The sequence below is a fragment of the Brienomyrus brachyistius genome, chromosome 4 (genome assembly GCF_023856365.1).
Source record: "Brienomyrus brachyistius isolate T26 chromosome 4, BBRACH_0.4, whole genome shotgun sequence".
Lineage (NCBI taxonomy): Eukaryota > Metazoa > Chordata > Actinopteri > Osteoglossiformes > Mormyridae > Brienomyrus > Brienomyrus brachyistius.
The window spans coordinates 31,624,001-31,644,297 of record NC_064536.1 but is presented as its reverse complement, the minus strand read 5'-3'; the positions used below and the strand labels follow the sequence as shown (position 1 = coordinate 31,644,297).

Here is a 20,297-nt window from a genome sequence, read left to right as displayed (position 1 = left end):
CATCAAGGCTGTTGGCAGTGCATCTACCCAGTTCATTTTCGTGGTGGAGCAAATCTTATTCAGCTTCTGCTTAAGTGTGCCATTCACTCTCTCCACCATGCCCTGCGACTGAGGGTGATACACACATCCCAACCTTTGTTTTATTCTCAGCTGTTGAACCACTAACTTAGTAACTTTCCCCACAAAGGCAGCTCCATTATCAGAGCTTATTTCAGTTGGTATCCCAAACCTCGGAATCACCTCTCTGATCAGGAATTTCACCACTGTCATCGCCCCCATGTCCTTGGACGGTATTGCCTCCACCCATCTGCTGAACCTGTCCACAATCACAAGCATATATCGCTTTCCATATGCTGTTTTTCCCATGTCCACATAGTCCATCACCAAGTGTCTGAACGGTCCCTCAGGCACTGGAATGTGCCCTATTGGGGCCGTGATTGCTTTGCGTACATTGTTTTTAATGCACACTTCACATTCGGACAACCTTGCATCCACCATTGCTTGCATCTGAGGTGCCCAGAAACCTTGTCGTGTAATTTTCCGTAACACCCCCCCCCCCTTGCGCAATGGTCAAGACCATGCGCATCCGTTATGAAAATGTTCACCAGAGACAGAGGTGCGGCCAAAAGTCCCTCATGGTTGTGATACAGCCCATTAGCATCCTTAGAGGCCCCCCTTTTTAGCCAGACAGAGGCCTCATAGGGACCCGCACGCTCCTGCAGGGCCACCAGATCAGAAACAGTAAGGCTCTACAGTCACCATAGGCAAAAGATGAGCAGCCCTGACCTGTGCAGCTGCCCTGGCTGCCGCATCAGCGGCCGCATTGCCTTGTATAACAAAATCACGACCTTTGCGGTGGGCCTGACACTTAATAATAGCCAAACGCTTAGGACGCATCATTGCATGTAGCAACTCCAAAATCTGATTATAATGCTGAATGGGGGAGCCGTCACTTTTGCGAAACCCCCTTTGCTTCCAGACGGCTCCAAAGAGATGGCATACACCGTGTGCGTATGCAGAGTCTGTGTAGATAGTAACCGTCTTATGTTGTCCTCGCCGGCACGCTTCAGTCAAAGCCTTTAGCTCCGCTAATTGAGCGGAACACGGTTGTGCCGCTGGCTCTGAAACGAGAGTGTAAAAATCATCACCCTGTGCCTGAACTACAGCAAACCCAGCCTTTAAGGCATCCCCATCTCTCCAACATGAGCCGTCCACAAACAACACCATCTCGCTATTTTCAATGGGAGAACTCTCCAAGTCTGGTCTCAGTTTAGTGTAAACCAAAGACTCTGCCACACACTCATGTGGCTGCCCCTCATCCTCCAGGGGAATGCTGTCTGCAGGGTTTACTGTAGTGCAACGCTTTATTGTCACATCCGGGTAAGTGAGAAATGCAAAGTACGCTAGCTGCCTTGCTGGGGTCAACACAAATTTGCCTTTGTCAATAAGGTCCACCACCTTATGTGAAGTATAAATTGTCACTGGATAACCCATCGTGATGGCAGTGGCCTTTTCATAGCCTAAATAGGCAGCCACCACTCCCTGGAAACAGGGTGGGCATCCCTGAGCCACATTGTCCAGCTTCATGCTATAGTATGCCAATGGCTGCTTCCGTCTGCCAGGACACAAGTCCTGAGTGAGCAGAGCTGTCCCAAAGCCGTCCTTCCTGTTCCTGACATACAGATAAAATGGCTTGGTGTAGTCTGGGAGGCCCAGAGCAGGTGCATTCTGTAGCTCCTGCTTGATAGATTCAAATGCTACTGAGACCTCATTTGTCCAAATTAAGGAGGCCTTCAAATTAGTGTGGCCCTCCTCCTTTATCAGTGCCCGCAACGGTGCCACCTTCACAGCGTAGTCCTCAATCCAGTCCATGCTGAATCCTGTCATCCCTAAAAAAGTCAGCATCTGTGACACAGTCATGGGTTTCGGAGCCTTAGTGATCCCCTTTAGCTGTTCTGCTGCTATAGCTTTCCTCCCGTGGCTGATCTCACGCCCCAAGTACGTAACCTGCTCTTGGCAGTACTGCAGCTTGGCCTTGGACACCTTATGCCCCCCTTTCGCCAAGACCTTCAGCAACTGCACTGAGTCCTGGTGGCAGTCTGCCAGCGTTTCAGCACACAACAATAGATCATCCACATACTGTATTACTGTACTTTTTAAATTCAGTCCATCTAAGTCTGCCTTAAGCACCTGATTAAAAACATGCGGCGAATGCTTAAATCCCTGCGGCATCCTCGTGTAGGCATACTGCTGACCCCTGTAGGTGAAAGCAAACAGAAACTGTGACTGTTCTGCAAGGGGCACACTGAAAAACGCTGAACACAAATCCACAACTGTAAACCATTTTGCATTGGGGGGCACATTTGTCAACAGTGTGTGTGGATTGGGAACTTCTGCTGTCTGATCCTCCACTACTTCATTTACTGCACGCAAATCATGTACCAGCCTCCACTTTTCACCTCCTGCCTTTGGCACAGGCAAGAGGGGGGTGTTGCAGCAGCTAATGGTAGGCACCAACACCCCTGCATCCAGTAATCCCTCTATCGTTTCCCTTATACCTTCCTCGGCTTCAGGTTTCAAGGGATACTGGTTTTTCCAGGGTGGTGTGCACCCTGGTTTAAGATAAATTTCCACTGGGCTAGCTGAATTTACTAGGCCTACTTCTGTATCGTGAGCAGTCCACACCTCCTCAGGCACTTCTCTTTCCATTTCCTGCCAACATTCCTCTGTACTTTCTTTTGCATCACACTGTACTCCTATCATGCTCCACAGCCACGGATCTCTGTTGTCTAACTTCAAATCACCTACAACCTTTGCACTCCACTGAATCCTTAACATCTTCTCTCCTGCCGCTGCCTGCATGCCTTCACGCACCGTCGGCACCCAAACCACCTGCCTTGCTTGCTGCATCATTTCTCCCAGATCCAGCATGGACTGATTAAAAGTCATCGCTATGTGGGGCTCCGTGTCTGGTATGTTGTACCATTCTCCCACTATTCCCATTTTCCGTATCGGAATGGCTACTCCCTCAGGGCCTAATATTATCCCGTCTGTTATCATGTACATCCTTTCTTTCTCCCAGCCAGGCAGAGACTCTATGAGCTGATCCCACTCACCCTTTATTTCAGGATCACTGAATTTTCCCCATCGCAACAAACCTATTGTTATATTTGTTCCTGTATAAATGGACTCCACTTTTCTAAAATTTCCCAAATTTTTCCAGTAACATCTTCAATCCCATATGAACTATACTGCCCTTTATGGAACAACAAATTTTGTCACATGAGGCTGTACTGTCCAGTGAGCACCTCTACACCCCCCTCTGTACATTTTATGTCTATCTGCAGCTGACACAAAGCATCTCTGCCTAACAAATTCACTGGGGTGTGCTCTGATATTAGTATGGGCATATTTACATTTTTGTCCCCTATCTTAATCTCCACTGGAACAGATTTTGGAATATGCTGCACTTGTCCCGAGAATCCTATGGTCCTGACCTTCTCAGCGGACCGGGGGATATGACTGGCATCTTTTAGTCTTACACAAGTGTAGGTGGCTCCAGTGTCTATCATCATTGGAATTACTTTGCCATTTATTTGAACCTGCAGCATCGGCTCAGCCTCAGACCCCTTACTCAACATTGGCATCTGAGATACCCCTTTAGGATTTTCTGGGCACCCCTAGAATAAACGTCCCTGGGCCCATGGGTTGATCGGACCCCGTGATCTGTTATTCTGCAACTGCGGATTGCCACCCCTGCCTCTATTTGGCATTGGACCTACAGAGCCTCCTGGATTAACCGGGCCCATAGGACGTGTCGGGCTCACCCCCTGAAAGGGTGGATTTGGGCAGACTCTAGAGGTGTGTCCGGGCTGGTTACAGTTCCAGCACACCAGCTGAAGTGGCCTGTTCTCCAGTCTTCCCATAGACTGGGATTGTCTCATTTGTGGGAAATCAGGTGCTCTCTGATCACCCCCCCCCCCACCTATCATATCTATTCTCTCTATTCCAATCAGGGACCGAAGGCCAATTAGTATTCTGAGAGGCACCAGCAACATGAGACTGTCGGCTGTCTACAGGCTGCCCCCGGGGGCTGGGGTCCGGAAAGACCACAGGTGCCTGGACTTTTTTCTTTTTAGCGGTCAGCTCCTCCAGCTGCATCTGATTCAGTTTCTTTGTCAGCTCCCTCTCACGCTCTTTAGCAGAGTCCTCCTCCTCTCTGTATAAGTCAATAGCATGAATCAGCTGCTCACGGTACTGCTCCTCAGGCATAATAATAAGTCCCACAACTTGCCTTAGCCTGGTTCTCACTGGCTTAGGGAGCGCGTCCTGCAGTGCCCTCCGGTACAGACCTCTGAATGCCGGATTCTGCAGGTCCTGCTCTGTCTCAGTGCGCCACCGTTTTTCTTGAGCTTGCAGATAGGCAGCTGGGCTCTCCCCCTCCTTTATGGGTTCCACCTTCATTTCAACCACACTCAGCCGTGGAGGAAACATTAATCGCAGCTGGTGCCAGAGGTTAGCACGGTAACCGTCAAAGGGACATGCATCATTCACAGGAGTCCCTGTCGCCGCTGCCAGGCCACTGCTTCGCAGCAATCTCTCCATTGCGTCTGTAACAAAGTTGTTTTGGTATGTATAATTACTCAAAATTCCTTATTTATTAAAATCCTGGTAAAATGAATAGGAGAGGGAGTAAGGAGAATTCCCAGAAGGCCCTGCTTCATGGTGCCTCCCACTGGTAAAAAGGGGGCGTGACGTGTTTCCTCTTCCTCTTTCCCTGTCTCTTCGAGGAAGAGGTAACATGGCTCTCTCATTAACCCAATTAAATAGAAAATAATCCTTTTATTATTATATAAAATTCCTGTAACAAAAGTTTAAACATATCATTATTAATATATATGAAGCAATATTTTAATGTATGAACTTCATTTGGTTTGTGTTTTTCTTTTTATTGTCGGGGTGCACATGGGCAGAATGTTGAGCTGCTACATGCTGCTGGGGAATTAATACTTTGCTCTTCATTACCAGGTATGTTTGTTTTATTTTTTTTATATATTGATGTATATTTTTTTTCATTTTGCTCTTTCCCTGTCTCTTCGAGGAAGAGAATGTTGAGCTGCTACATGCTGCTGGGGAATTAATACTTTGCTCTTCATTACCAGAGAGGAAAAGACACGTGCCAATAAAGGGACGTCGGATCCCGAGTCCAGAGGAAGCCACGCGGTGTCGTCTCTCCCTCTCCCGCACCCACACACCACACACAACAAAAAAAATACACAACGCAGAGTGAGAGCATCAGCTCTCGGACTTTAACCGGGACTATGTTTTAACTGGACTCGCTTGGCGCGATCGGGCCGTAAACAAAGACCCAAACGAGACCGGTTACATTTGGTGCCGTGACCCGGATGGTGTGTGTGTGTGCTGAAACCGCGCAGAGGATCACCGCGAGGACGCTGCTTTTCCCCGTCGCGCTCTCCGGACTAACAGCTGTTAATGACCGAAAAAAAGTGTCGTTCAACTCAGTGTTGAAATTTGTCCTTTTTTTTTTGGGTGACTTCATGTTATTTAATGAATCTTTTTTTTTTCTTTCCCTCTCTGATTGTTTACATTTCCTGTATATTACCAGAATGTTTAGACTGCTGACCACATTGTGAGCTGTAGTACAATTGTATGGAGTAGCACGTGTTGTGCAGTTTTATTATTGTAGTCATGCTAGTTAAGTGTGAGTGTTTAGTCTAACAGTGTATTACCTTGAGTAGTTGTTTAATCAGTTAAAGCTGGTAATAATCACAGAGGATTTTTTTTCCCCCTTTCTCTCAACTTTCTTTTAAGTGAGTACTGACTTTCATATCACTGCTTGTGATTTATTCTTCTAGCCATGTCAAAGGTAGGTATGTTTAGTATGCTGGGTTTGCCAGACACTAATAGGGAAGTTTCACCTTGCAGTCTTGGTAGGGGACGGGGTTGGTTTTTAAACCATGCAGGTAGAAGTGAGACTACACCCATAGCTAGACAGCCTGAGCCAGTTCCTGTGGCTAATTCTACCCCTGCTTCAGACTCTTCCTATAATCCAGTTCAAGTGATTACTGTTGATGCTATGGGCAGTATCATAGCCGATTTAGCCAAGCAAATTGGGGAGAGTGTTACTGCTAACTTGTCCACCCTGAATCACCACAGCAGTGGCCTGTCAAAGTCCCTGGGTGTTTCACAAACTCCTGGACGCCATGATGCTTCAGAGCTAAGGGTAGTGGTTCAGCCAAGCTCAGATCTGCCTCCCTTCTACAGAGGTGATGGTTCAGATAAGTTTACCATCCATGAATGGAAGGAGATGATGGAGCGGTATGCTGCCAAAATGTCGTATGACACTCATGGTGAAATGTATGATTTTGTAATGAGCAGATTAACCTGTAAAGCTAGGGATGTGGTTAAAGTGTCTTTACGGAGCAGTGCCGATTTAGAGCCAGAAGAGCTTGCTGCAACTGTCTTTGACATCCTTGTGCGAAATTTCAGTGATATTGCTTATTCTAATATGCCTATGAGAGACTTTTACAGTACAGTTCCAAAGCCAGGTGAGTCGGCCTTAGATTATTGGATAAGGCTTAATAAAATGATTGATGCGGTTGGGGAATGTTTGCGCAGACGAGGGAAACATATTGAGGATCCAAACGCTGAAGTTGTGCTCATGTTTATTTCTCACTGTCCTGATCCCGAGCTTGCGATGTCTTTCAAGTTCAAGCCAGCTGAAAAGTGGACTGCTGCTGAGGTGCAGGAGCGATTGGACAGCCACGTGAGTTATCTGAAGGGTGCTAATGCTAAAGCGCACCGTTCTCAGAGCATGTCTGTTTATGGTCAGTGTGTGGTTGTACCTGTTCCGCCGAGTCACGAATGTGAGTTGGGGCCGACGCCTTCTAACACGGGTGGCACATATTTTAATAGTCCCAACACCCATGTGAACAGTTCGATGCAGCCGGTGTCCTCTTCTGCCAGGCCGCTAGCTGCAATGGCCCCAGTGGTTCCTCATTCAGCTGTCCAGTCCCCTAATGCTTATTCCTCTGACTCTGGTCTGAGCCAGCTGGTTGCTGTCCTTGACAAAGCCTTGACTATATGTTCTGCAGAGTCTCAGTCGTTGCCTGCTATGGGTTTTCACCGTTCTCGATGTCAGAAGGATGTGACAAGTACAACATGTAGAGTCTGTAGTGCTAGAGATCATTCCACCTATGCACACTGTAAGCGTGATAAGTTGTGTCGCCATTGCTTGAAGCCTGGTCACTTCAGGAGTCAGTGCCCGTCGTTACTTCCTTCACAGTCTCGTTCGGTGGGTCTTTCTTCGTCTACGCCGGCTTTAAACTAACTAGCTCATGTGAAATGAGGGATAGCATGAGCTATGTTGGGACTTCCCTCAACCGCTCTGATGATGGTGGTTCTTGTGGGCTCACTAACAGCCAGTCCGCCACCCCAGTCGAACCCCAGGCTCTTGAAGGAGCAAATGAGTTGTTTTACACTCCAGTTTCAGTCAGTGGTTTGTGTACTTTAAGAGGTATGCTTGATTCAGGGATTCAGGTATGTCTTGCACTCTCAGTGAAACGGCTGAAGCACTTCTTAAGGCAGCTAATGTTCCTTTGGCTGCTCAGCCTGTCCCAGAGTCAGTAGTCCTCGTCGGATGTGGTGGACTGACCACAAAGCCAAAATGCATTTACGAACTGAACATTGATGTCTATGGTCTAAAATTTTCAGTACCTACACTGGTTGTGCCTGGTCAACTAGATGATTTCATCGTAGGTAGTAATGTCTTGCGGTCAGTCATTAGTTCCATGAAATCTTCTGAGAAGTATTGGGATCTTATTTCTTCTCGTTCAGCTAATTCTGACTGTGAACAGTTTCTCCAGCTTATTAGTTGTGTCTCCCGCTGGTCTAGTTCCACTGTGCCCAATAAAATTGGAACAGTAAAACTCAGACAGGCAATCACACTGCTTCCACGCAGCGAGTATGTAGTGTGGGGAAAGTTGCCCAGTGAGGCTCCAATGTCACCAGGGAGTACTGTTGTTGTGGAACCAACATCCTCCCGTGCTACACCTAAGAACATTATGGTGGGCCGGGTTGTTACACCTATGTGGGGTGACAGATGGGTGCCCATGAAGATCCTGAATGCTTCTCAGCACCCTGTAACCATGCGTCGCAATGCGAAATTGGCGGATGTATTCCCTTGTCTTGCCCTAGAAGATCTGACCTTCATGCAAGGGCTAGCTAATTCTTCTCGAGTGACTGATGCTTCGTCTCCACAAGCAGTTCCTGATCCTGTACGTAGTCTTGCGGGGTGTGGATTAGGTGACATTAACATCGAAGGGTGTGAGGTGTCCGGCGAGTGGAAAAATAAGTTGGCAGAGCTTCTTCTTTCGTACCAGGATGTCTTTTCTCGTGGGAATCTAGATTGTGGTGAAGTGAGAGATTTCGTACACCGTATTAGACTCTCTGATGAGAAGCCATTTAGATTGCCTTACCGCAGGGTTCCACCAGCTCACTACCATAAGTTAAGAGAGGTTCTGACTGAAATGGAAATGAAGAATATCATCAGTAAGTCAGTGAGTGAGTATGCTTCACCTTTGGTGATGGTGTGGAAAAAAGATGGAGGCTTGCGTATTTGTACAGACTTTCGGATGCTGAATGCAAGAACATTCAAGGATGCGCATCCTTTACCGAACCCGGCAGACTGTCTTGCGGCTCTTGGTGGTAATGTTTTCTTTAGTACAATGGATTTGACTTCAGGGTTTTACAACATTCCTCTGCATGAAAAAGACAAACATTATACAGCCTTTACGACTCCTCTTGGGTTGTACGAATATAACCGGTTGCCTCAGGGCCTTTGCAACAGTCCTGCTTCATTCATGCGTATGATGCTCAGTATTTTCGGGGATCTTAATTTCTCCAATCTCCTTTGTTACTTAGATGACCTACTTGTTTTTGCACCATCGGAGGGTGAAGCTCTGGAGCGTCTGGAGATGGTGTTCTCGCGTCTTAGAGCTAACAATTTGAAGTTATCCCAGAAGAAGTGTCATTTCCTCCGAAGGTCTGTCCGGTTCTTAGGGCATGTGGTGGGTGAAAGTGGAGTTTCGGTCGATCAGGAGAAAGTTAATGTCATAACAAAATTCAAGAAGGAGGACTTGATGGAAGCAGACGGCTGCACTCCATCTCAGAAGAAGGTTCGATCCTTTCTCGGCATGGTCATGTTTTACCAGCACTTTATTCCAGATTGTTCATCTCTGGCTAAACCGCTGTTTGGTTTGACTGCAGGTCAGAAACGTGTGCAAAAGGGCCGATCAATGCGAAAGAAACCAGGAACATTCCGTGTGCTAACACCAAGTGATTGGTCTTCAGCTTGCGATAAGTCTTTTGCTGATCTTAAATCTGCTCTGTTGGGCAGCACTGTTCTAGCACATCCTGACTTCAGTCGTCCGTTTGTTCTGTCCACTGATGCTTCGCTTGATGGTCTCGGAGCTGTACTTTCGCAGGTCCCGGAGGGGGAGGAGAAAGCTAGGCCGGTAGCCTTTGCCAGTAAATCCCTTACACGTAGTCAGGTCAATTATTCTGCATACAAGTTGGAGTTTCTTGCCTTAAAGTGGGCAGTGTGCGACAAGTTCAGTCATTGGCTCAAGGGTCATGAGTTTACGGTATGGACAGACAACAATCCACTGTCTTATATTTTAACCAAGCCGAAGCTGGACGCTTGCGAGCAGCGATGGGTGTCAAAACTAGCTGCTTATTCTTTCGACATCAAGTATATTCCTGGCAGACAGAATGTGGTGGCTGATGCATTGAGCAGGGAGCCCTTTGTGAAACCACTTTACCGTCGGCTAATGTCGGAATCATACTCTGTGTTGCTTGACCAGACGCAGGGTGTGAGGCATGAGCTTCTTCAGGATGCTTTTCGGCTTTCTTGCATGCCTCACTCGCTTGTGCATTCAGACGCTGCATCTGCCCCGTTGTCATCTGAGGTGGTCTCTTCTTTATTGTCCGCACATGATGGTTGGGAGTCAGCCTCAGCCCAGCGTGCATTGACTTTGGCTGGAAGCCTAATTGATGTGGTCCCTCCTGCTAACGAGGTGTTTCAAACCCTTTCCCTGTCTGACTTACAGTCCCATCAGAGCCAAGATCAGGTAATCGCCAGTGTGGTACCTTACGTGGTGAGGAAGCGTAGGCCTTCGAGGCGGGAACGAGCCCATGTGACTGTTCAGACATTAAAACTTCTAAAGCAGTGGGATAAGTTGACAATATTGAATGGTGTCCTGTATCGTGTCACGAAAGATCCTATGACCAAACATAAGCGATTCCAATTTGTGGTTCCTAAGTCCTTGAGATCACTTGCACTAACTGGTATTCACGATAGTGCTGGTCATCAGGGCTTTCCCCGTACTCTGTCTCTTGCTCGGCAGCGCTTCTTCTGGTGTGACATGGAGAAAGATGTTCGTGCCCACGTGAAAACATGTAGGCGATGTGTTGTCAGTAAGACTCCTGAACCTTCAGCGAGAGCTCCCTTGGAGAATATTAAGACCTCAGCTCCACTTGAGCTGGTCTGTATTGACTTTTGGTCAGCAGAACATAATGATAAGTCTGTAGATGTGTTGGTGATTACTGACCATTTTACTAAGCTGGCACATGCTTTTCCTTGTCGGGACCAAACAGCAAAGACCGTGGCAAAGAAACTTTGGGATGGGTTCTTTTGTGTTTATGGCTTTCCTGAAAGACTGCACTCTGATCAGGGCACGAGTTTTGGCAGTGAGTTACTTGCTGAGCTTCTAGAGTTGACCAATATTGAGAAGTCACGGACCACACCGTACCATCCGATGGGTAATGGTGGAACTGAGAGGTTCAATCGTACACTGGGTAACATGCTGCGATCGCTGCCTCCAGCAGCAAAGCACAAGTGGCCACAGTTGGTACAAAGTATGACTTTTGTTTATAATTGCACTGTCCATGAGACCACTGGCTTTGCCCCATTTTTCCTCATGTTTGGTCGGGTTCCCAGACTGCCAGTCGATTTAGTTTTCAGAAATGTCCTTCGCGATCCCTCGGTGTGTGATTATGATAAGTATGTGAAGTCCTTAGTGGATAACCTTCGTTCAGCAATGCTTCTTGCTCAAAAGAATTCCACTGCTGAGCAGCGACACCAGGCTCAACAATACAACAAGAGAGCCAAAGGTTATGCCTTGTGCATTGGTGATGCTGTACTGGTAGCTAACAAAGGTGTGAGGGGGAAACACAAATTAGCTGATAAGTGGGAACCTGTATTGTATACAGTGGTAGAGTCAAATCCCTCCACTCACGTCTATCGGGTCAAGGATGGCAATGGCAATGTGAGAGTTGTCCATCGCAATTTACTTCTCCACGCTGGGTTTCTGCCACTGGGGGAATGCCTTTCTGATGGGCCTGTCTCCCAGAGGACTGAAGGTAATAATGTGCTCTCTTCAGTTGTGAGTAATGACAATTTGTCAGTAGTTGATTCTGATGTACCCTCATCTGTGCTTTCTCCAGCGGGCTCCTTACAGGATCTCTCTGCTGGTGTTGATCACGTTGGATCTGAAGGTTGTGATACCTCTCCAGTCAGTAGTCAGACGGCGGCTGCACAGCCAGATACCCCTTGTACAGAGTCTGCAGTTGATACCTCTAGTCCGACATGTCATAATTTGGTAGACTCTAGGGGTTCTCCTAGTGAAGGTGCTGTAGTTGTATCTCCTTTACCCCACATCCTTTCCCACCCTGGGTTTAGGCAGCCTCAAGTTAATGTAGGTGAGGGCTCTCGTGTTTCACGGTTTGGGAGGATGATTAAACCTGTTCGACGGTTGCTTGAGTCTATGTCACATGTTATTCCCTCCTTTGAGAGTAGATAGATTGGAGGCACATTAGTGCTTGTTTTTTCTTTGTTTCTTTTTGTTATTTGGCACATTGAATGGTGTTTTTCCTCTCTTCTTTTTTTTTCTATTAAGTCCTGTATGTACCATGATGTTGCTGTCATGGGTGTTAACAGTCATCGGACTGAGCTGTGTAGTGTATGTGGCACTATGGTTTCCCGAGGATGTTCTTTGAGGTTTTGCAAGGCGCCATGCATGCTTCAAGTGCTCCTTGACCCTACTTTGGGGTAGTTGATTCACTGGGTTATACTGTGTTTGTATAATGCTCTTTCCTGGTCTTTTTTTTTTCTCTCTCCCGCCCTATGTAAGAATTTTGTGTAATTCTAGAGGGGTGAATGTAACAAAGTTGTTTTGGTATGTATAATTACTCAAAATTCCTTATTTATTAAAATCCTGGTAAAATGAATAGGAGTAAAAAGGGGGCGTGACGTGTTTCCTCTTCCTCTTTCCCTGTCTCTTCGAGGAAGAGGTAACATGGCTCTCTCATTAACCCAATTAAATAGAAAATAATCCTTTTATTATTATATAAAATTCCTGTAACAAAAGTTTAAACATATCATTATTAATATATATGAAGCAATATTTTAATGTATGAACTTCATTTGGTTTGTGTTTTTCTTTTTATTGTCGGGGTGCACATGGGCAGAATGTTGAGCTGCTACATGCTGCTGGGGAATTAATACTTTGCTCTTCATTACCAGGTATGTTTGTTTTATTTTTTTTATATATTGATGTATATTTTTTTTCATTTTGCTCTTTCCCTGTCTCTTCGAGGAAGAGAATGTTGAGCTGCTACATGCTGCTGGGGAATTAATACTTTGCTCTTCATTACCAGAGAGGAAAAGACACGTGCCAATAAAGGGACGTCGGATCCCGAGTCCAGAGGAAGCCACGCGGTGTCGTCTCTCCCTCTCCCGCACCCACACACCACACACAACAAAAAAAATACACAACGCAGAGTGAGAGCATCAGCTCTCGGACTTTAACCGGGACTATGTTTTAACTGGACTCGCTTGGCGCGATCGGGCCGTAAACAAAGACCCAAACGAGACCGGTTACACGTCCACCCCCAAAGCGCGAGCCATAACTGCCTTTATGTCCCCTATCGCCAGGAGCCGACCCATAGTTTCCTCCTCTAATGCTTTTATCCACTTTCCGGCCCCTTCTGCCAGGACTGGGAGTCTGAGAAGCAGGCCCTCCAGATCCTGTCCTGCCCACGGCACATACTGTGTCTGTGCTCCTTTCACCATTAACGGAAGCATCGGAGTGTACCTGGTGGGGGCCCTTACAGCCCTCCTGCTTCTCACTACTCTATCCTCTACTCCTTCCTCACTTTCTGTTTCTGTCTCCTTCTCCTGAAACTGACTCCATCCTTTAGATGGAGGGTTAGGGGTGTCCAGCAGGTGCATCAGCCCTTCTGCATCACTACCACTACTTACTCCGTACCCCACCTTTTTAGCACTTCCCTTTTTCTCAGACCCACATGCCTGGCCTTCTGTTATTAGCTCACTCTCTCGCAGTCCTTCCTCCACAGCCTGCCACAGCAATGCACTCACTTCCCTGTATCCATCTAAACAACTTTCCGTTCCTTTCTGCTCCCTTCCTGCTTCCTCCGTCTGTGTCACCTCACCTTTGAATTCTACCTTCCCCTCTATTACTGGAAACTGACCCTTGTACGAAGGAGGTGGGGCTTCCACTAACGGGTACTGACTTTGATAAGACGGTGGCCATATTTCTTCCTTCCTCATCTCTTCTTTCTCACTTAATGCCTTTCTCATTGCTTTCTGGTCCCTTCTCCAGGTCTCTCCCTTTACTTTAAACAACCTCAAAACTTCCAGTTCCTTACGCCTTTTCTTTTTACGCCTTTCTGTGTTCTTATTAGCCTTATGATACTTTATCAGAGTCTCCATCTCCTCACACACTGCTACATCCCATGTGCCCCCTTTAGGCCACTTAGTTACCAGGGCCTTTGTTCTATTCTCCCACTTTTTAGACATCTTTTCTATCTTTGTTTTAAGCAGGGGGTGCTCCCTCCCCAGCTGCTGTACTGGTGTGTCTGCTGCCTTTACTGGGCCCTTCATTTTGCTGTTTTCCTCCACTCTACTGTCACTTGGGCTGTTTTCCTGTCTGGTATAAAAATTATCAAATTTCCTAACAGCCAACCCGTGTTCTATTGTTTTCCTTTCTTTTCCTTAATAAGAATTCTCTCCCTGACTGAACCTACTTCACCTTAAAGTGTCACTGACTCTATATTATTTTCTACTTACTCCTAACGTTGCACCCAATTATCTACGGGCACACATATACAAAAGCCTCCCTTCTCTCCTTTTTATCAGCCTGATTTTACGTTTGCCTGTCCACCATGCACACGAGCCTCCTCACGCTTTCTCTGTTAAACTCTCTAATTCCATGGAAGGTCACAAAACCCCTTGTCTATGACCTGTTGTTCTCTCACAAAGATGTGCTTTAATACCCTTTATCTCTAAACTTAGTCTCTATAGTCCATAGAATATTCTAATCACATTTTATTCAAAAAACTTTATTTTGAGATTTGTCAAAATTCTAAACTCACCTACCTGCACTTCCACTACTATAATTGATTTTTTATAGAAATGCACAAATGCTCTATCCACTCCCCCTGCTAGATTGATCCCTTTTTAATTTTAGTTTTCTAAGCAGTTTTACCTCTGGGGTGCTTATTTCTGCTTCATACTCCTTATCACTCAACTTATCCGTCAAAAATATATGTGCTTTTTCTCTGATTCAACCCAAAAATGCATATATGATCACTTTCCCCACTTCTGCATAACAAAACCAGTCTGATCCAGCAGACCTTTAAAATCCCCACAACTTCTAATACTTAGGCTCTCTCTGGCCTTATTACTTTACCAATATTTTATTTGCAACACAACATAACCTTTGCTTAAAACAATTCCTTAACAACTTAGCAATATCTTTGCATCACGACATAACAGCACTTTTCCCCCATAACTTAAAACACACGGGCCCCTCCCTTAGGGCCACCCAACCTTTATCAGAACAGGGAGACCCCCCTCTCTTAGGGCGATGTCTCTGACTCACACTAATCCAAGAACCTGCAGCACAAACACTGGCCCTCTCTCAGGGCAATACCTTTAAATCACTATTAAACCTTCAAGGCCTCTCCGCCTCGCAACAGTATATCAAGCCCTCAGGGTCAACTTTCCCCTCCTTCAAGGCGCTTATCTCTGAGGGAATATCCACACGTGACCCTTCCTTTAGGGATTTCTCTCACATCACACACACACACTGGGCCCACTGGACACTGCACAAACAGCTCTCCTATCTTTAGTTCTTTTAATCGGCGAGTACCCTTACCGGGAGGCCCTGCCTGGCGGCGTATGTCCCCAGACACCCCCGTCTCCGTCTCCCTATTCTATTTCCCTATTCTATTAAACAATAATAAAAAGCTTTCCTTACCTATGTTTGGGCGCGCCGCTCAAATGCAGACGGGTGTCTCCCGGTTCTCCGCCAGGTGGTCGCCTCCCCAGGTCTCTTCTCCGATCCTGTTCGTGACGCCAATTTATGTCGTGGTTTTTTCTCCTTCCCCGCCAAATCAGAAGTCAGAGGGCCGCTTGTGTAGTATCCAGAATTCAGTCTTTATTGCAACAATGAAGTTACATCCAAGGCTGGACACGTAAAGTGTGTTCAGTACTGTTTTACACCTGTTAGGTTGAAGAAACTGTTATTAATTTCTGTATAATCAGCAATGAGTGTAAATATGTATATACATTATTTTGTTTTCCTTTACCTTCATACTTTAGATTATGTTAGTTTACACGTATCCTGAGCACGTGTTTAAATAGTTGTCCACCTGAGTAAAACCAGAACTTCTTCTTACTCTCACAGTCCTTTCTTTGTTCTCACTCCAAGACCCCTGCCCCCCATTGACTATAAATAAAGGTGCCAAGGGGAACCACCCTTTGTAACACATTCGTTTGTAGCCTAGCATGCAGAGAGTGTGGTTACCCTTGCGCAAGTAAAACTTTAAGTGTGTTGTCTCGTAATTAATAGTGTGTGCAGAGTTGGAGTGGAAAGCCTGACGCTTTCTCCAACAGAGGGTATACTGTAGGTAGGCCTGTTTGTGTGTGTGTGTGCGCGCGTTTGGGTGGGTGGTCATGTACATAGTGCTATAAAAACATGTTATTTTGACTTTGTAGGGACATGTTTTCGATCCCGAAAGTAAGAAGATACTGAATTTTATTAAATTCTGTGAATGCAGTCAAAGGAATAATTCAAAAAGTCTTGCATTTTGTTTGGTTGCTTACTGTTACTGCTTGGTAACTACTGCAATGTTTAAGGTTTCCATAGTTAGGATTGGGGTTACGCCCGTACAAATGAATGGAGAATCTCCACAAAGATTCAGATACCTAATCTCTGTGTGTGTGTGTGGATTAAGTGTATATTACATTGTGGGGACCAAATGTCCCCCACAATGTGACAAAAACCTGTTATTTTGATGTTTTGGGGGGCATTTTCAGGTACTCACAAAGATCTGTAAATACAGTCAAAAAACTAACTATGCCAAAAGTCTTGTATTTGGTTTGGTTACATATGGTTAAGGTTAGGGGTTGGTAGGGGTTAAAGTTGTCATGTTGGGATTACAGTTTTCCCCATAGAAATGAATGGAGAGTCCCCACGGTATTATAATTACACACCTGTGTGTGTGTGTGTGTGTGTGTGTGTGTGTGTGTGTGTGTGTGTGTGTTGTGTGTGGTATCAGATCAGTCCCTGAGGCCTGAATGCTTTTCCAGATGCTAGGAGAGTGAAAAGATTATGTGAGGGGTGGGTGCGGTCATCCACAATGTTGGTGGCTTTGCGGATGGAGCGTGTGATGTGAATGTCCATGATGGAGGGGAGAGAGACTCTAATAATCTTCTCAGCTATCCTCACTATCCGCTGGTCTTATGATCTGAGGCGAGGCAGTTCCCAAATCAGACCGTGATGCAGCTGCTCAGGATGCTCTCAGTAGTTTCCCAGTAAAATGTTGTGAGGATGGGAGATGGACTTTTCTCAGCTTCCACTGAAAGTAGAGGTGCTGCTGTGCTTTCTTGACTATGAAGCCTGTGTTGAGACAAACTTGTGTGTTGCTTTTGTTTGTCACATAGCGTAAAAATTGCCTAAGGAATCAAAAATGTGGTTCCATGGGGTTCCAGACAGTGGCCTTTTTCGAAGACAGTGAGACTAAATTTTATACCTAGGTGCACCAGTTATGACATTGGTCAGGTAGGCTGTGGTCTGTTAGTTGGTGACAACTGGCTGGTGATCCATGCAACCCAAGCAGAAGTGAGCAGAACTTGTATCAGCCAAATAGACAGGAGCCCCCAATCAAACACCACATCCTTTGTCTTTTGTTGTTTCCATAGTAACACTGACACTGTCTCCATCCACACCTGTCACCTCCTGTTTGCCCACTGACAGCCCTGGAGGACTTGAACACACAGGTAAAACAGTCAAAGATTTGCACAGCAATGAAATGTTTATGAATATCAGCTCATTACAACATACATACTGTATGTAAATGTTTGTCCAATAAAGTGACATTTTTTAACATATTACTTATCATATTTAACCTCATGAAGTCGCCCGATTTAGCTGACACTGTTACTTCTTCCAAGTCTCGTTTATCATATTGAGTTAAATTAAAATGCAGATTTTTGAAATATTAAAACATTTTTTCCTTCAGTGTTTGTGTTAAGGTCCTTACTTTTTGACTCAGTGACATGTTACATACTGTGCATCTCATTGGCTACAGTCTGCAGTACAGACATCTTACCATCAGTGACTGACAGATTAACCTGATCAAAGAGGCTCCACTGATCTTCACACCACACCAGTCCTCAGCTGTCAGATTGTTGATGGTCACAGTGAAGACTCGCTGGTCAGGATCATCTCTGACTCACCCTTTACCCTCCTGTGGAGAGTCAGTGTGTACTATGGGAGTACATGACCTCACATTATACCCTCTGCACCAGTATTTCACATGAGTTTTATATCTGTCACCATAGGAACATGGGATTGTTACAGATCATCCTCTCTGTACACAGGCCCATTTCACTGTAGACACACTGTCAGCACCTGTGGGGAAAATAATTAACTGAATAAGGATTTTCCACCTCATGACATCTCTAAGTAATTATGCTTGGTTTGTGTATTTCTTAGATTAGGTCATATGTAATTAACAGAACAGTGATGATGTATAAAAGTCAAAGACCATCATTTTACTATAAGAACAAGGAAAACAAAACTAGTGTCTGATCTTGGGAAGGGCTTCAGCAGGATGTGGGATCGGGAATCTGAGCCTGGCAGTGTGTTCTAGGGTCTGAGAGGAAAACCAGGACCTTAAATCCCTAGTAAAAGGCCTAGATGAGGTGAATGAATGGGCTTGTCACTGTGTGGGATGGCCACACCCCTTCAGTACTATGGCCTTACTTGTAAACATATCCAGTCCTGTGATACAGGCCCTCTCCTATTCCCTCTATACATGCTTCCTTTGGGTTCTATTTGTGAACATTATTATGTAAAATATCATTGCTATGCTGGTGATACGCAGCTCTATCTGCCATTAAAACCTGGTGACTGCTGCTCTCTGGTGGCCCTTTCTAACTGTCTGGAGGATATTAAGAACAGGACAGCAATGACTTTCGTCCAGATTAATGAAAACAACACAGAGGTAATGAGTTTTGGTCACTCAGGGTCTGTTCATGAGAACAATTAGGGCCTCATTCAGAGAACTTCCAGTCACATACTAAAAATCTTGGTGTCATCTTTGATTCATCACTGAGTTTGATAAACAAATAAATGCTGTTGTGAAGGGGTGTTTCTGTCAGCTGAGTTCAATAGCCTGGCTTAAACCACACCTTTCAACCAAAGACCTGGAGAGTTACTCCTGCTTTTATCCTGATTGGGTTACTGCCGTTCTCTGTACCCAGGTTTACAGTTACTCCTGCTTTTATCTTATCCCCATTGATTTACTAAAATTATATATTTTATGTAACTTTGTCCAATGTCTCTGGTTGTATTACGTATTTCATGCTTTTATTGTACTATTTTTATCTACAGCATTTTGGCACAATATGTATTGTTTTTTTTAATGTACTTTTTCAATAAAATCACTTGACATGACTTATACAAAAAGCATTTCAATGTATTTTAGTTCAGCCATTTATCTTGCACATTCATATTAAGTACAGGGTCAGTACAGTACTGGGAGCATGGAGCTGATCGGAGGCAGCACAGAGCATAAAGTCGGGGAACACCCAGGACAGGATGCCAGTCTGTCACAGGGCAAACACTCACACACAGTCACTATGGGCACTTTTAGAGGCACCAATTCACCTGAACCACGTGTCTTTGGACTGCGGGAGGAAACCAGAGAGCTGAGAGGAATCCAAGGTGGATACAGGGAGACCATGCAAACTGCCCATGTAACACCCTGAATAAAGGGGAAATCTAAATAAACACATCCATGCACGATGCTTCCTCCGTGGTAGCATTACCGAGAATATATGTGTATTATTTTCAAAGCATCTGCAGAGATGCATCGTTTTGTCCAAAATAAAATATTCCAACAATTAAATATGCGTTTATAAGGTTATTCTCAAAACAAAATATTGCACCAATTATATGATCTTTCAGCTCTGAATGTAATTCCATTCTGCTGTACAGGTAAATAAACACTAACATCTCTCACTTTTCTTAAAACAGATAAAATCAAGTGTAACAGGTAAGTATAACAAGGGTCTATTAATCAGTAAACATGACCTTAAATTTACAAATGAGAATTTACAGAAAATAAACAAAAAAAATACATATAGCATGTGTCCCTTCGTATTATCCGTTTTTTATCATGGCGACTGACTTAAGAAGTGAACATACGAATAAATGCATAACAAAGTACACCCACAAACATACCAAAACCCAAATGCTTTGTGTGCGTCTTACTGAGCTTGACCTGAGCAGAGCGCACACACTATACAACAAGCTAGCCTCAGGTCGTTCTGTTCCTGCCACTGGGGAAGAAGTTTCAGCTAGCCGCTTAGCCATATACTGATTAACAATTTACAACTGACAATACAGCTTCAAAACACACTCAACATACAATCCACATGTTAATAAAACACAAATAAAATAGCGCAGCAAACATATTAACAATTCAGGAGCTAATATGCTCATATCGTACCTGAATAAAAGGGGAATGTAAATAAACACATCCAGGCACGACGCTTCCGCCGTGGTAGCATTACTGAGAATGAGGCATCGCACTGAAAGTTTCCCCTTTCTGGCCTCCGCAGACATAATCAATCAACCCGTTGTGAGCAGTAAGGCTCAACAGGTAGACAGCAAGTTAAATAT

At 45.2% G+C, this 20,297-nt stretch overlaps 2 protein-coding genes across 5 annotated transcripts in view; both read right to left on the bottom strand.

Annotated features, from left to right (window-relative positions):
- LOC125740327 (uncharacterized) overlaps window positions 1-20,297 on the bottom strand; it is a 29,500-nt gene that overhangs the window by 3,372 nt on the left and 5,831 nt on the right. For all 4 annotated transcript variants that reach the window (XM_049011296.1, XM_049011292.1, XM_049011295.1 and 1 more), the window contains exon 2: window positions 15,363-15,607. The gene's annotated coding sequence lies outside the window, so the exon portion shown is untranslated. The remainder of the gene's footprint in view (window positions 1-15,362; window positions 15,608-20,297) is intronic.
- LOC125740321 (uncharacterized) lies at window positions 61-3,238 on the bottom strand. Its single transcript, XM_049011274.1, has one exon. It carries the CDS (start codon window positions 3,064-3,066, stop codon window positions 733-735), a length of 2,334 nt encoding a protein of 777 aa, XP_048867231.1. The 5' UTR covers window positions 3,067-3,238; the 3' UTR covers window positions 61-732.

Bases quoted from the DNA above. Each gene is read 5' to 3' on its own strand.
- LOC125740321 (XM_049011274.1), bottom strand. From the start codon at position 3,066: ATGTACATGATAACAGACGGGATAATATTAGGCCCTGAGGGAGTAGCC.